Source organism: Centruroides sculpturatus, unplaced genomic scaffold (genome assembly GCF_000671375.1).
Source record: "Centruroides sculpturatus isolate CEXI.00-Female unplaced genomic scaffold, Cexi_2.0 scaffold1716, whole genome shotgun sequence".
Taxonomy (NCBI): Eukaryota; Metazoa; Arthropoda; class Arachnida; order Scorpiones; family Buthidae; genus Centruroides; species Centruroides sculpturatus.
In genome coordinates this window covers 9,899-28,004 of record NW_019385870.1, presented here as the reverse complement: position 1 = coordinate 28,004, position 18,106 = coordinate 9,899, and the positions used below count along the sequence as shown (strand labels likewise).

Genomic DNA, 18,106 nt, shown 5'->3' with positions numbered 1-18,106 from the left:
ATGATATTTTATTTTAAAAACTTTTTTATATTTTTAATTAATATAAAATACTAAAATGCTTAATTTTGAGGGTAAGGATGGGTTTTACAAAAAAATTGTCAATGCTACTATCGAGTAAAATCGTCATTATGTCCGACCCTACTAGAAATACACACGATTCCGTTTATCTCCCATTCCGTCGATCTTTAACCACCAAAATTTAATAGCATCAATCTCCTCAATACACAAATCTCCCTGCAAAATTTTTAAAATTTTCGACAAAAAGCACGGGAGTTATTAAGCATCAAACAGGGTGAACAAAATCGTGCCCCACACACTAACATCCACACATAGAGAAAAAAGTCCCGAACCTTTTTGCATTTCTCGACGCTTCAAGGTACAAAAATGAAAAAATCTTTAAATGTCATTGTTTGACCGATCGCCATACTTTCCCTCTGTTATATATAACAGAGCCGGGAAAGTAAAAAGACTGTCCTTAGTGTCCTAGTAATCACAGGATAGAAAGAGTCCAAAGCAAAATACTTGTAATCGGCTAATAATTTTATTTGTAAGTAAGCCTTCTTTATTATATAATTTTTATGACATAATCAAAAATATTCCGTTTATTTTAAAACTGTAAAACCATCGAACAATAGTAATTGATCGTGGGTTCGCGCCTCGACAAAGAACTGGCCACGTGGAGTCTTCCGAATTTTCTAGGTAGGGACCAGTTTCCCATAGAAAGTCTTCCCGGGTGGCATCTCCTCGGAAAACCGCCCACATGTGGTTTTGCCGTATATGAACAATAACTGCTTTATAAACCCTTCGTAAGTTCAGGCAGGTCCACATTGGAACGGCCGAATACGGCCGAAAAGACTCCGAAAAATTCTTAGGATTTTGTGTTTTGTCCAAATTTTATCCCGGACAAAACAAAACCAGGCCGCTAACAAAGCCAGGTTCATAATGAGATGGCCTGGTGGAGAGGGACAAATTTGTACGGACGGACCATCCCCGAAAAACTCCTGTCCAGATTTGATTCTGGATCCCCAGAGCGGTATGTTGTCAAGTTAACCGCGCAACTATCTGGCCGTCTCCATTGTTTGACCGGGTGATGGGATGGATTTGACATCTTCGGAACAGACTACACATGAAAAGTTTTGTTAGTTCCTGACTGAAATTCGAATCCGGTTCCCTCGGAGCGGCAGACAAACGCCTTTACCACTTCAGCCATTTGGCTGTCATAATGAGCAAATTACAATTGAAAACTTCTAGTATTATATAAACTCATAAATTTTTAGAAAATATTTAATATTTCATTTAAAATAATCATTTAAATGTTATAAATTTTATAGAATTTATAAAGAAAGAAAAACCATTATCCGAAAATATAATCAAAATCTTATTAATATAAATATCGATTATTGATCTGCCAAAGAACGTGATATTAAAAAAAAATTAACAGGTACGCGTATTAATTAAATCGATTATAATTTATTATTAATTTTTCGAGTACTTTAGTCGATTTTAAATAGTTTAAATTACTAATCATTTTCAAATTCTTCTATTAAGATCCGGGTTCCCTCCTTCCCATTCGCCATCTTGTCGCTTTGCATGGTGGGTGGAAGAAGAACGGTAAGTTACCCATAGTTCCATCTTTTTCCCGACATTCAACGCTTCTTCCTTAGCAACGGTAGTTGTTTGCAGCTAGGGTCGTCGAGAGATTTCGTTTTTATTAAATATTTTACAGATTTAATAATTTTTCCATGTTAAATGTGAGATGGTTGACAGGCAAAGTAGTATTGCATTACAAATGGAAACCCTTCCCATCGCCATCTTGATATATGGGTGGGGAACGAAGCTTTTATCTAGGCTTAGGTGGGTTACTCTTTACATGAGTAATTATCTCGTGTCAAATAATTTATCAACATTTTATTTGCATGATAATTGATTGTTAAATAAAACTGTGCGCTTAATTTCATATTCCTTGATTTATAAAAAGGCTGGGTTTATTGTTCAGTTACAATTCTGTTAATAATTTACAGGGAAAACAATTCATTTATAAACACTTCATACAATTATAAATAAAAACAAAATTAGATTCAGGCTCCAAACCATTCATTTGGAGCCTGAATCTTGCATTATTTTACACTGAAGATTTTGAGTCCACTTCTTCCTAAGTTAATTTATTAGAAAAATGCATTCAAAAGTTATTTTTAAATACAATATTTAAACAATTGAATATAATTAAGCTAGCATCGAGGTCGTATACTTAAAACGTGCAACTAATCAATTTTTATGACCCGATTGGGTGCAAGTTGATATGGTACTTGTTACATCGGTTTCGTATGTTGTCTATTATAGTTTACTTGTACTGTACCTATACTGTAATACTGTATTGTATTTAAGGAATTATCCCACATTGAGACTTTTTAAATATAATACAGTATAATAGCATAGGATCAAATAAGTGGCAAGCTAATTACAACAGTTTATTATATATTATAATGTATAAAAAAATAAAGTATGTACGGGATTTTGTCATGATTCATCTATACTTGACTAAAAATTGCTAGAATGTGTTTCTCTTTGTAAACTATATATAACACAAATACAATTCGTATAGGAGTCATTTAACTTTAGATAAAAGTTTGTTTTTCTGTTCAAGTTGTTGATTTTTATTAGTGAAGTAATAAAGCTGTCTCTTAGAAATATTTCAAATTAATGAGGGCCCAGTCTATTTAACATACAGGATTTATGCAGGGAAATTAAATATTCTAAAACTGCTACTTTGATTATTTTAAAAATGGCATTAAATGTATTCATAGTTAAAAATTGATAAATGTAAGATTCTTCAAATGTTTAATTAATGAAAAAATAATATTGCTTCTTAACAATTTAAAGTGAAGGATGAAGAAACAGTGTTTTTGTTGCATTAAAATACTAAAAAAAATTGTTTTGTTATAATTGAATTCAAATTAGGTAAAATTTATAATTTTTTTTTAAAGCTATTTACTTTAATTTTTTATTCAAATACAGTTCTAGCAGAACTATGAATATTTATTCTTTAATTAATAAAATAAAATTTATATCAAAAACTTCATTAAACACTCTTCCATAAATATTCTTGGTTTCGTGCNTGAAGTTTTTGATATAAATTTTATATATAAATAGAATTTTATAAAAATTTTTAAAAAGTTTCATCAAACTTTTATAATGAAGTCGTATTAATGCAGTAAATTATGGAATTAAGTATGTTATCTGCAAGTGTAATACTGTAAATACTCATTAAATAAAAAAAATATACTTTTCACACCAATAATTGATCATTAAATAAATAAATAAAAATTGTTTTATTTATTTAATGATCAATTATTGGCATGAAGGGTATATACTAAGACCTTGTTTATCAGTTAGGATGCATTCTTAGATGACAAAGCGCTAAATGAAACAGCGTTAAATAAGGTAATTTTAACATGTAGAAAATAGGGAAAGGGAAACATGATGAAAATAAACAAATTTTACTTTAATTTTAACTTATTTATATATTAATTTGCATAATAATATATGATACATAACAAACAAACATATGCACACAAATATAAAGTTTATTTTTGTAATGAATGTTCTGGCTCTTCTGAAATTCTTGATTTTTTTGGAATGAGCTTGTCTAGTGTCATTTGTCGCTTTCTTTTTATTTCATTAATTAAGCAAATCTCGGTAGAAGGAGACCACATTCAAAATGCCTCGTCTTGCTTTTGTACTGTACTCCTTTCAAAATCTAGATCATTCTCTAAAATTTGATCAACGATTTCAGTTGTCATTAGCAAACTTTTACTAAGGAAATCTGTAGCCAGTTCTTTGGGTTCTTCATTTTTAGAATCTCACTAATTTTTGGTTCTACATGTTCTTCCAGTTCTTGAATATTGTCACCAGAAACCTGCAATAACTGCACAATATTCTGATCATCTACATCTAGTCCTGTATCGATTAGGTTGACAATTTGGACAGTGATAGGTTCTTTTCATTGAAAATCCTTGGATACCTCCAGCCATACCTTCTTTCCCACTTCGTTCATGCATTTACCAGTTAATTCTTGCCAAGTGAAGTTGATATTATCTATGGCATCTGTGATGTTATATAAAATTGCACCAAACAAACATAGATTTAGAGAAAGTATAGCACTAAGATGAATTGCCACCTTTTGCTGATTGGTTCATATCCGGGAATAATCATATTATATACGAATCAATGAAATGACACGATAATTGAAACAGTGTAAATTTTGAGCTATTTTTTAGGCTTCGAGCAGACTGCATTATATCAAATCAGTGTTGATCAAGGAAGTGCTAAATGAGATCTTACTGTATTTTTATTTATTGAAACCACCATAAACACTCAAGTACAAGTTTATTGAAACAAATTCAATTATCTAAAATTTTCAAATATTTTTGAATAGTTTAGTTATTTTTAAGGAAAAATTTTTTTTAAAAACTTGGCTGATGGTATTTAAAATTTATAAAAACATAAAATGTCATGAACATGCAAAAACTTTGTTTCCTCTTTCTCTTTCATCATTTCAACTAGTGACAGTCCAATAAAAGTTTCATCTCCATGTATGAAAATTGTATTTGGACTGTTGCTGGTTGAAATGATAAAAGAGAAAAAATGAAAACAAAGTTTTCTGTATGTTCATGACATTTTATGTTTTTATAAATTATTTTTAGGAATTATTATTCTAATTACCATACATTTTTTTTCTTATAAAAATTTTTGTTTAGTTCTTAGTACAAATGACACAATGTAGCAACCATTCAATTAATAAAACATTAAAATTTGCAGATATTTAATAGATGCAGAATTTATTTGTATTGTATTAATCAATTAACAATAATTATTAAAATATCATGGTTATTTCTATGAAATATTTGATGATTATATACAGTATAAGAAATATTTTAGAGAAAATTTAGTCACATGAAAATGAAAATGTCAATCTCTGGATTAAGATCAGCCAAAAGTCTAGTTGAATAATCATTCTTCTTTGCCAGCTATTTGTGAATAGTATATAGAATATCAATTTTTTAGATTAAAAATTTGTCTCTAGATCTTCCTAATAAATTATTTTTAAATTGTTTCATCTTTAACAGATTCTTAATCAGTAATTATTTGAAACTTTTTTTTTTTGTCTAATTCTGCCTCATACATATATGACTATATGTTGTCTGTTATTTTGTATCTATCATATCTACATAAATGTACTTAATATTGTTTTGTATATAAATATGAAATAAAATCACTATTTTCAATATGCTATTTTGTTTCTTTGTGATTTTTTTAAGGTTTTAAACAATAAGTATTTGTTTAAAAAATGAAATATTTAAATCTCTAGCAAAGTGAGCATTGTCTGAATTTTTTAATACATTGTTGTAGTATATCAATAACTTTTACATTGAGACTCTGTTTTATTATGATTTTCGCTTTTGAAATTTTCAAATCAGAATGTAGAACCCTGAAAAAACAATTTTAAATGTTTCTTCCCATTAAACTGATAATTGGAAATAACTTTTTACTGTACTGTACATAAAGCAGTTGACCAAATTATATATATAATTTTTTTTTTAAATAATATTCCAAGAACAAAGTGTATCATTCAAATTTGCCTTGATATTCAAGTTGTTAATAATTTAAATCTGTCCAACAGTTTTTTAATTAAGCAAATGTTCTCAGTCTCTTTTGAAAGGTCACCTTCAGGCTACATTCATTAAGGAGAGATCATCTGTTATAAAATGAAACATTGTCTAATTCAAACAAATTTGAAGCAGGAAAAAATATGTTTCTCTTCATTCTAAAATCAAACATAATGCAAATTAAACTTTGTCCTTCAAAGTTTCAAATTCAGGAACATAATCTTCAGAGAAACAATGCACAAAAACTATAATAAATATATTATATATTGACTATAATACTTCTGACGATGGCTTATCAAAAGAGGCCAAAAACTTTCATTTAATTAAAAATTGCTGGAAAGGTGTGAATCATTAATAATTTTAATCATCCAGTAAGTGTGTTGAATCTAATTCTGTTTAAATAAAATAATATTTGCAACTAAAAATTATATCAAATAGAAAACATCAAACTTAAATTTAATGAAAGTTGCATCAAGTTACGTAAAACATCCTATATAATTTTATTTTTCAAAGTATACTAAAATTATAATCAATAGTATAACTAGAACTGATATTAGGATCTAGTTATACTACTTGAATTAGGATAAGCAAACCTACATTCATCCCTGTGTGACTGTGAGTAAAAATAAACTATATATTGTCATTTTTCATATTCAAATCTTTCTCTGGTTTTTGATTTTTTTCTTCATTGTTATTTCATTCTTCATATTTTCATTTTCTTATTTACAAAGTCAAGGGGAGGGAAATGAGATTGATATAATCAGTATCATAACTAAGGAGTTACACTAATGAATTATATCCAAAATATGTATTAAATTATTTGGTTTGTTAAATGGTTTGTTGTATATACCATTCAGTTGTTTTTTACATTTTTCCATCTATACAAATTATCCTATAATTACCTTATTTTTTTGAATATGTCAAAATAGTTTTGCAGTAGCAAACTGTTTTCACGGAATGGCACAAAAAGACCCACAGGAAGTGTGCACGTAGATGGTAACAGAAAAATGGAAGAAGCCACTTTGTTCCTAGATTTGGAAAAGACGTGTAAGGAGTCATACTCTCAACTAGTCGCCAAAAGATTGTACCATGATATTCATAACTTGTTCTCTGTAGTGTGTATAGAATAAAATAAAACCTTAAGTCAGATTATAATACATTAGGTTTTATTTCAAACTCAATAATACTTTTGCATTTTCAATAACAGCATGTGTTGAATAATATGTGGTTAGTCATTATCACAAGCTAATCCATTCAAAGACTCATTCTTTTATTTTTAATAACTATTTTTAAAATTTTTAGTTGAATTGATTATTTCATTATTGCATGTTGTATAAGAACAGATGAATTTTCTATAGTAAGGATATTATATATTGTGCTTCCTTAAATGTAATTATTTCTTAAAATGCCAAATTATATCTTATGTTTGAAGTTATCAATTAGTAAAAACATTACGCCATCCAAAAGCTCAAATATTACAACATATATAAACAACCAAATAAATAAATTATGGGCAATAATTTAACCTAATGGGAATCTGGTAGTTCCTTTGAATAATTTATCATAATAATATACAAGCTAACAAGGGAACTAAACAGCATTCCAAAAAGATCCTTTTATGAGAACATACAGATAAATTAGCAGTGTGCAAAGCTATATATAGATCAGAGGAGTGCATTTTGAAGACTCATACTAAACAGAATCATTTATGCCAAAAATGTTGTTTTTATAAATTCACTTCCCAAGCTTATTAGATGTGCCATGTAGCTTATTAGATGTGCCATGTAGCTTAATGATAAGTAAACATTTTTATATGCAAGAATTTATAGTATAAGCTACATACATAAAATAAACATATTTTATAGTTTTTTGTAGCTTTCTGGCTTATATAAATTTTTTCCCAATAAAAAGAAAATAAATTATTTTAAAGTAATTTGTTTAAATTAGTTTAATATTTCATTTGAATAAATAACTCATAAATTTTTCTGTTATTTTTAAGATTTCCAATTCTAAGAACATGGAATTCTTCATGAACATATTCTCATAGGAATTCATTCCAAAATAAATATAGGAAATAATCTAATAAGCATCAATATAAATTTTATAATTAATTAATTATATTACTATTTTTAAATTACTGTATCATTTTTTAAAATCTCGTTGCAATAAAATAATTATTTTTGGTTATAGATTAGAACTTTATTATGGATGACAATAGCACATCAGAAGGGTGTTCTGATAAAACTGAAAATTCTTCTTTAGAAGGAACTCATGTCCAAGAAGTCATTGGTTTGCTATTGGCAACACCAGTAAGTTGATTTTAAGATATTTTTTGTAAGTTTTAAAATAAAGATATTTTAAAATAATAATTATATTTAGAATGAACAAGGTGAAGATAGTTCCCATGTCATCAGTTTGCCAATTACTACTAAACCAGATCCTGATCCATTGCCTATTTCTTCTGAAGCAACAATATCAATTTCTACCTCATCTCCTCTCAACATATCAACTGTTGCACTAACAAATGCTTCAATGCCACTTGTAGAGCATAATTTAACTGATCACACAGTAGAAACTCATACTGTTCAGTTAGGTGATGGAACAACAGCTTTGGTTCACACTCTACCTGCTGATGAAGTAGATAGATTAGATGGAATGGCAAAATTTATAGATGGACAAGCTGTACAGTTGGCAGATGGAACAACAGCTCTTATTCGAACAACTCCTCAAGGTGTGATACATACCTATATTAACTTGATAATGTTATCAAGATTTAGAAAACATTATATTTCTCAATTTTTCATTGCTGTCATTTTTTATTAGAAGGTTTTCAACCAGTTCAGCTTGAAGATGGTACAGTAGCTTATATTGCACCAACTGCATCAGAAGCTCTCTTTGATACTGAAGCTGGCTTGAGTTTAGAACAGTTAACAACAACACAGGTTAGAAATAATGCAATAAATTATATTATAGTATTCCAGCTATTTGAAATAAAGTTTCATTAATGAAAAAAGACATCGTTTAATGAAAATTACTTACTGCCACATATATGTTTAATATACCTACTAAATGTAGTTGATGTTCTTTATTTAGACTGTTCTTATAGTATTTTGGAAGATTCAATTGAATTTATATCATCAAAATTAATAAACAAATTTTAATTACAGTAGGACATGTTTAATATTTAGATATTATGTTTAAATATTATTAAACAGAATGATACATAATGGAATGTTGATGATAATCACAACATATGATTTCTTATAAAAACAATCTTATGATAATATTTTCTGATTCTTTTTGTTCTTGTTCATATTTACAGATAAATAGCTTTAAAAGCTCATTAAATAAAATATTATGAATGTGTCTTAACATTTAAATAATAAAAATTCATAATTAAAAACATTATATTGGTTATTCAATAATAGTTTATAACAACAGAATTACTCAAATTAAATTTTGAGTATTAAAAAAGTATTTGCCTTTGATTCATCAAAAGCAAATATTTTTAATTGTTTAACTTATGACTATGCAGAATAATAAAATATACTGTGTTTATAAAATAACTTACGGCAATATATTTTTATTTGTTAAGTTATAAATTATAAAATATATTAAATAATATATTTATTCTCAATAAATTTTGGATTTTTATATTATATTATACAAATTTGATCTGTTATCTGAGTTTGTCTAATTTTGAAAGAGTTATATTTAGTAAGTTTTTTCATTTTATTTGAAAAAGTCAAAAAGTTTTTTATTTAAATGAAAATAAACAATTGAATAACTATCATAAACTTGAGACAATGTAGATACTGTATTTACTCGCATATAAGACAATCTCAAATATAGGATGAGGTGTGACTTGAAAGATTAAAATAAAGAAAATTAGATTTATTAATGCAATTCTGATTTTATTTCATTTAATCACAAATAAAATATTGTAAATGCTCACATTGTTCTGCAAAAAATTACTGGCATTTTAAACTTTAAGGAAAAATCTTGTAAAATCAACAGTATAACTTGTTCATGTAAAGCTGGACAATTGGGAACCTTTTTTGCCAACTCTTAACAGTCAAATCCACACTTATGAGTTTCTCAGAATTCTGATTTCTGAATAATTATCTGTTTTCATGTGGGAATGGATTAAAACTTATATTGGGCTCCTGTGTGATTTTGGAATTCAATTCAAAAGCTTTGCTTTTCCTATTGCTATTCTTCTTTACTGATGAATAGCAATGAAACAACCCAGATAAAATACTTTTGTTTTTAAACACCTGAGGGTGAGCATTCAGTAAAAAATGCAAATACATGGTTAAAAATTATTGCGAAAACACAAAGAATCCTTTGCTTGCACGTATAGGACAGCCTAGATTTTTGAAGCAGTGAAAAATGAATAATAACCTCGTTTTATATGCTAGTAAATATGGTATTTATCCATGATAGCGTCAGCTTCCTTTATTTCAGATAATTGGTGTTCTACTGTAGTTTTAATTCTATCTTCAGATTTTATTATAAATAAAATATAAATTCTAATTGGAAGTCAGTATACTTATTATTTTAACAAAATATTTTTTACTAATAGTAGAATAAAAGAGAGAAAATATATTTAAACAAAGTAGAACAGTATAAATTTTGCCTTTCATTTAGAATCTCTAAGTTCTGAAGATTGATTTTTTTGGAATATTTTTAATTCTAACAATCATATAATCACAAACTTTACATCTATATTTTGGAATAATTTAAAAATTTTTGTATTTATTACATTTTTCAAGTTAAGGTATTTAATATTATAGAATCTACATATTGAAATCATGGATATTGTTAGTCTTTTTAATGTTGTCAGAATTAACATGCCACAATACATTAAGTTATAGTTGTTGTTATCTTTACATAAATAATGGAAATGTTGTCTTTTCATGCTCAATACATAACTGACAACACTCACTATGAGTTAATGTTATCAGTCAATCCAGTGCTTTAAAATTAAATATTAATTTAAACACTTTAATCATTATTTGCTTGCAATATAATAATTTAAATTGTAGGCATTTCTTGCTTCAATTAAACAAAATACTAGCTGCTGTTTAAGACAGTAATTTAAAAACTAGCTAACAAGCAATGTTGAATGAATTACTACTAATAAATAATAACAAGTATAATTAAGAAATCTTCAAATTATACATTTTATATTTGCTTTAACATGTCTGTTTAATATCATAGTTAATAAAAAATGGATGAGAATTTTAGATCATTAACATCTTTAGAAAATAAAATGAATTACATTAATAGATATTTTCAAATAAAAATTGATCAGTTTTTTATAATTTATCATATGTAACATAATAAGCTATGTAGTACTTAAATTTCGTCTGTTTGTTAGAATTCAAATAATGTGTATTTATTAAATAATAAGAACATGATTTTATGTATATGCATGCAATAAAGGTACTTTATTTAATACCATGTAAATGGCAACACCAATTACATGGTATATATCGACTTCTCTTAAGAGATCAGTCTACTAAATCAATATTTTTTTAGTCTTCTAAACCAGGGTTGTCCAACCTTTTTTCCTAATGGGTCAAATTAGAAATTTACATATATTCAGTGGACCACATAGGTACTTTACTTTTAAAGTACCTATGTGGTACTATTTTATTTTATAGGTACTTTTTAAAAGCATATATAAATATATGCTTTTAAAAAGTTCAAAATGTGAATATTAAATTTTAATAACAAATATATAATTACAAAAAATACTGTATTATTGACAATAAAGAAAAATTATACTCACACAAAATAAAAATAAATTCAATGCAATTTTTGACATTGCCTTCCTTTTATAATAATGTCAATATCTACTTTTATGGCACTAGTCTTAATTCTAAAAATGTTAGTGAAATGGGAATCACTTGACCTATGTCTTTCGGCAGTTTTGATGTTTCTCATGCATGAAACAAATTGTTCACAACCATATGTTATGCAAGTGGGGTAGTACAGGTTTCTAGTAGCAATTATGTCATTATGACATCAAAGTGTATCCAGTTTATGACATACAAGGTCTGTTCAAAAAGTATCGGACCTTTTTTTCCCGCGTAAACCAATGATGCGCGAGAAGCCTCCTTCGGTGGAGTTGTGGAGGGGACAGTCATGCAGAGCCCTGAATTTTTTCCCGCCTGCAGGAAGCATCAGTCGTTGGCAATCGGCCTATGAGTGAGGTCATGTAGTGCGCTCTCGTCAGATTCCACTAAGCTGGAAAATGACTGAACAACGTGAGCATCAATATTACATCAAATTTTGCCAAAAACCTTGGCAATACCCGAGTGTAAACCATTCGCAAGATTCAGCAGGCTTTCGGGGACAATCCTCGAGGCCAAAAAAAGCGCAGCAGGTCCGCAGCAATATCAAAGGTCATGTTGACAGTTTTTTTTTACTCTCGTGGGGTGGTGTGTCGTGAGTACGCACCACAAGGCCAAACCATCGCAAAGGAGTACTACCAGGAGGTCCTTCGTCGTCTTTCCGATACAGTGCGACGCAAATGACCAGATCTGTGGTCGATCAAAACTTGGCAGCTCCATCGTGATAACGCATCCGCCCATTCTGCGCATCTGATTCGGGCTTTCATTGCCAAACACAATACTCATGTGGTTCGTCACACTCCGTACTCTCTCCACATGGCTCCGTGTGACCTTTGGCTATTTCCCAAGCTGAAAATGCCGCTAAAAGGAATCTGAATTTAGTTGAGAAAAGACATCATGCGGAATCTGACGGACCGGCTGATGGCCATTCCAAAAGATGCGTTCCAGCAGTGTTTCCAGCAATGGCAGGAATGCTGGGAGAAGTGTATACACTACCAAGGAGGCTACTTTGAAGGGGATTAGGGTTTGTACCTCAAAGTCAATAAATTTATTTTTGCCGACCAAAGGTCCGATACTTTTTGAACAGACCTTGTACTTTACCAAAATAAATAAAAATGTACTTAAAAAATTTAGGGTGCAGTGGGCCGCTGGTTGTATATCCCTGTTCTAAACAATCAGTTATCAAGGTTTGACTGTATTTAAGTACTCTTATCAATATAAATGAGTCCCAAAATGATTACAGTAAGCTATTGTATTAGAATTATGTAACACACACAAAAGGGCTTTTATATAATAAATATTCTTTTGCCTGTGAGTTCCTATCTTAAATGAGAAATTTGCTAATTCTTTTACGTTACTTTTCTTGGAGATGGAAAGGATAAAAGAAAATAACAATAATATTATTTTGAGTAAATACTATATTAAAGCAAACATATTATTCATCTTAAATAATAATAATAAACCTTAATAAAAACATATAGATGGCACTACAAAATGCTTCAATATTGAATACATGTCCCATTGTTAGGAAGTTTCTAGATGTTGATACGTACATGCCTTGACTCTGGTCCGGCATAGTACACAGCCACCAGTGTGAACCGGGTATAACCCTCTAAACCCAACATAATAATAATAATAACAACAACAACAATAATAATCATTGTTATTACAGAACTATAATTTACCAGTGTAGGTCCATATGTCACTGGTGTTATGCCAACTCTCTCTTGGACTCATTTTGGAGGAACAGTAGATAGGAAGCTGTACTGATGTTCACATATGTTGTTAGTGGTGACTTTAGTATGAGATTTGTCTTTTTGTACTCTTGCTTGCTTGCTTGTTTCATCTTGAAGGGTACATCTCATAAATCCTTTCACAGAAGAACAGAAAGATTTTGCACATCAATATTCAGTTCTGTGATAGGGAAGTTGAAAATAGTGATTTTTATTATTTCTTCTGCTCATTTCACAAAGTATAAAAGTTAATTTCTGGAGTATCATTGTCAACAATAAAAAGATTTACCAAAAAACAGATAGTGAAGATGAGTGAGATTTTACTTTATGAATAAAGAGTTCAAAAAAAGGACATTTTACAAGACTTAAAAACATGACTATTAGTGATGCTATATTGTAATCAAAATTGGCAGAGTTAGGAAGCAAATTGGAAAAGAGTAGAGGAGAATGGAACCCCAATTACATCTAAGTGAATTTTAAACAAGGTATCATAACTACACCCACATTTTTTTGCAAAAAGTACTGATAACTATTAAACTAAATGTTCCTAATTGGATTTTTTGCTAGTGTAAGAATAAGTATGGTTTTTAAAGACTTCTGTACAAAAAGTCAGAAAAAATCAAGTGGTAATATGGAACCCTACTGTATATTTTCAAAAAATGCTTTAATGTAGCCAAAAACAAATAGGAAAGTACAAAAAAGTTAAATAATTACAAAATTATTTACTCCAATGTATTTTATTGCAAAAATGCTTCTATAATAGAAAAATATGACCTCCATCAACAATATATATTCCAGCATCTCTTTTTCGATATTCTCAGGAAGAATTGACTTTCTACCTAGTGTCTTTTTCACTAATTGCTCCGAACGAATGTCTGCTTTCAAAGAGAGAGTTTGGAGGAGTTGAGTTCCATATTACTGTAAAAGCACCAATGGGGTCCGTATTACATCGCCATCTTGAATTAACTTATGTCTGTCAAGACCAAAATTTAAAAATTGTGAACATCACACAAATTAATATGTACCCCTAAGTCTCTGGAATGGAATACATGCACCAGTGAACCTACAACTACACGATTTATATTTTAAAAATAATTAAATTCACTTAGCATTCAAAACTTGCGAATTGTGGAAAAAAAACAAATTTAATATAGGCTAGTATGCTATTTACGCCAAGTAATATTAATTGGTAATTAAAACTCACTGTGTTTAGCGTTACTAATCGTTTTTTCACTCGTTCAAGCGCTTTCGACGAATATATTTCCGTTGTCTTCAGGCGAATAAAATGTTTTAATCGAACATGACCGTTCGAGAAAAGAACACATAAATTTAAAATTAAATAATTTTTTGATATGAGTCCGCTACTATTTGAATTGTGTGCAACGTTTCGAATGCAAGAAGCGTAAAATGTACTCTGTGCACAGGATGGCTCTTCAGACCAGCACATTGAAATGGGGACAGAATACTACTTAATAGTAAGGACATCATTGAAGCACTCACCAGTGGTCCTCTACCTACTAACATGATGGTGTGAGAACCCAGACTTTATGAATGAAGGTTTAATCAACAAAGATAAAGGAAAATTAGTCAATACAGTATTAGTGGCAGTGATAATTGTCAACTTTTCTACCCAAGAGTGTCTCATCTTATGTGTTCTCAGCATTGACAGATATGCTTTCCCTTGATCTTCTCATATTGATCTTCATCATTTTAATATGATGAATAAAGACCAATTCAGGCAGTCATTGCAACTGTTTTGCTTCTCTCAAGCTTAGCAAACAATAAAATTTCCATTGTTTTTTAGATTATTTTTGTTCAGTTTTTATCACTTGGGATATATCTGTCTTGAATAAAGACAGTTCTACTTTTCTAGTTCCTGAAGTTATTTGTAAATTCCAATTCTAAGCTGATAATTTTACAAATTTTGTTTTAATATAACAATCTGTAGTAATTTGTTGGAAATGTTTACAAAGTAGAGAAATCATATTAAGGATTGCTACATTGTTGACATCAACATAATATTTGTATGTATTTATATTTAAAATCAACATAAATTTTATTATACATATAAACTAAGCCCTTTATAGTTTGTCTTTCTGGGACATCCATAATATGCCCACTGTGTGTATGTATATATATATATGTTCATGTATTCACTGCCTTCAATATCATCTCATAGTCAGGTCAGAACAGCCCAAATGGTATATAATGCTATTTTGGCTGTTTGGCAGAATGGGCATTCTGCTTTTCTCATCCTAAGAACACAGTCTTTCTCAAATGCCATCTACATGTAATATCTTTGACTGTATCATACAGACATGCTTGGTATAAAAAGACCTGTAAACAAGTACACTTAAAATTTTGAACAGCATGTGCCTCTGCAAGTTTTTTTAATCAGATCGTGGTGTAACAATTGTAAAGACTTTGGTGCATTACCTGACCATACAATTGTAATCATGTTTACATGGCTGTGAGTTTTGCAGTAATTTGGCAATTCTATCAGGTGTGTAACTATTTTATGAATGTATATTATAAATATACATTCATAAAATATATGAAATTAAATATCTTTTTCATTGATTTTATTTTTTAATTGTATTCAGTGCTATATTTCATAAAATATACATTATTACAAACTTCTTAATTATTAAATATCGTTTTTATTTTCCTTTAAGCAATTGTTAAAAAAAATTTTGATGTGAATTTTTCAGGGTAGTGAAACTTTAGATGATAAATCAAATTTGGATTTAAAAGTTGTAAGTTAAAATCTTTAAAATATAAAGTTTCTTAATATGAATCATAACGTTTTTTGTTACTATTTCCAGACTTTAGGTGTTCTTCATTCAAGTAGACCTGTTGTTAGTGCCAAAGCATTGGCATTAGGAGATAAAGCTTTTCGATGTACATATGAAGGTTGTGGTCGACTATATACTACCCAACATCATTTAAAGGTAATATTCAATAAGAACAACTACTGCATTAAAAAAAGTTTTTACAATACTGAATTCTTGAATATTTTTATGCACATATTGAAAGGAAATATTGTATGTGAGAAGATTATATGCATAGAATCAAATCCATAGTTAATATATTTACAAATAAAAAAAATAATCTTTTATTTTTTTTAAAAATACCTATGAGAAAAATTTATTTTTCAGTAACAAAATATGAATTACAATAATTTATTTTTACATATTTAAAACTATTTTAATATTAAAACCATTCTTAAATGCATTTCCAATTGCTTTCTAGTCTTTAAGGCTTATTATCAGGGGTGAAAAGTCCCAAAATTATCTTTGAACATCAAAAAATTTCAAATTGAGTTGATTTAAAACCCTAAAACATTAAAACAGATGGACAACATTGTCAAACATTGCTTCCTCTTGCAGATTTTTTCATCAACAAATCACTTTTCCTTTGGCAGTATGCTGATTGTCATATGTTCTAAACCTTATAATGGCTGTAATTAACTTTGTATTTTAAGAAGTCTAAATTATATAATAGTTAAAGTTAAAATTATTAAATTAATAATTAAGAAATGATTGTTAAAATATTCATATAGCATTTTATGAAACTGTAGGTTCATGAACGATCTCATACAGGAGACCGTCCATTTAAATGTGCTGCTCCTGGTTGTGGTAAGGCATTTGCAACTGGCTATGGACTGAAAAGTCACACTAGAGTTCATACAGGAGAAACTCCATATAAATGTCCGGAAGAACATTGTCATAAAGCTTTTAAAACTTCTGGTGATTTGCAAAAACATGTTAGGACTCATACAGGTACTAAAGTAAAGTTTGTAGATTGATTTTGACTTATTTATTATTATTTTTTATATATTGAATATGATCTGAAATATTTTTCAGTTTTGTGAGTGACATAAAAGGTTTAATTATAATGTAATAAGATTAGAAAAAAGTTATACAAAAAATTTATACTTATTTTTATAATATACAGGTAGCCCTCGGTTTACGCCGATTCACAATAACGCCGCTTCGCAATTTGCCGTTTCGCAGTGTAATTCCCCGATTTTCCGCATGCTAGACTCATTTTCATTTCAGTGTTGACGTATTTACCGAGCCGCGACATTGTACATTCGTTAAAACAAAGATTTTTATTCAATATATTTATTTTTTCTGTTTAATATTATTGGGTATTATACATTTGCATTAAATTAATATTAAAATACTAAATGTTTAGGTACCCATGAGTCAAGATATTAAACTTAAAAGTCCAATAAATGGCGTCCGAATCCATAGCGCCAATGAATATATCCCGTATCAGTTCATTCAAGAAAACACCTTACGACGCAATAGCACTTCTGGCGATTACAAACTATCGTTAGTGAGACAAATCTACATCTCGTTGGCCAGACGATATTTATCTCTCCTTGGCCACTATGAATTTTCCCACTCAAACTGACCTTATACCGATCGGTGGTTGACCAATCAGCGTCTTCACTCGTCCGTAGCTCTACGTCGAGTTAATGTATCCTTTCAACTAAGGAAAGTTTGACAGATGAACTTTGTGAATTAGACAATGATTGGAAGCGAAGTGCAAATGTAAAAAGGAGCATCATATTCGACCATATTCCGAAATTCTCAATGAAAGAAAACAAAAGTGTAAACAATTAAAGATGGATACTTTTTTCAAAAAGAGATCCGAAACTAAAATTTTTTAATAAAAACATTTCACTTTATTTTATGATAAAATACATTTTAAAAATTAAATTTATTTGTATTTTGTATTATATTGTATTAATAAACAAAATTATTTGCTGATTTTTCACTTATGTAGAACCTAACCCTATACCTCACTGTAAATATGGGTTCGTTTTACGCCGATT

At 29.0% G+C, this 18,106-nt stretch overlaps 1 protein-coding gene across 1 annotated transcript in view; it reads left to right on the top strand.

Annotated features, from left to right (window-relative positions):
• Window positions 1–1,556: 1,556 nt before the first annotated feature.
• The window catches only part of LOC111642650 (zinc finger protein 76-like), a gene marked incomplete at its 3' end in the record, with an annotated part of 21,803 nt that continues 5,253 nt past the window's right edge, over window positions 1,557–18,106 (top strand). The window contains exons 1-7 of the mRNA XM_023389019.1: window positions 1,557–1,611; window positions 7,857–7,975; window positions 8,046–8,397; window positions 8,490–8,608; window positions 15,972–16,016; window positions 16,086–16,211; window positions 16,841–17,042. Of these exons, the coding sequence (XP_023244787.1) occupies window positions 7,871–7,975; window positions 8,046–8,397; window positions 8,490–8,608; window positions 15,972–16,016; window positions 16,086–16,211; window positions 16,841–17,042 (949 nt within the window). The remainder of the gene's footprint in view (window positions 1,612–7,856; window positions 7,976–8,045; window positions 8,398–8,489; window positions 8,609–15,971; window positions 16,017–16,085; window positions 16,212–16,840; window positions 17,043–18,106) is intronic.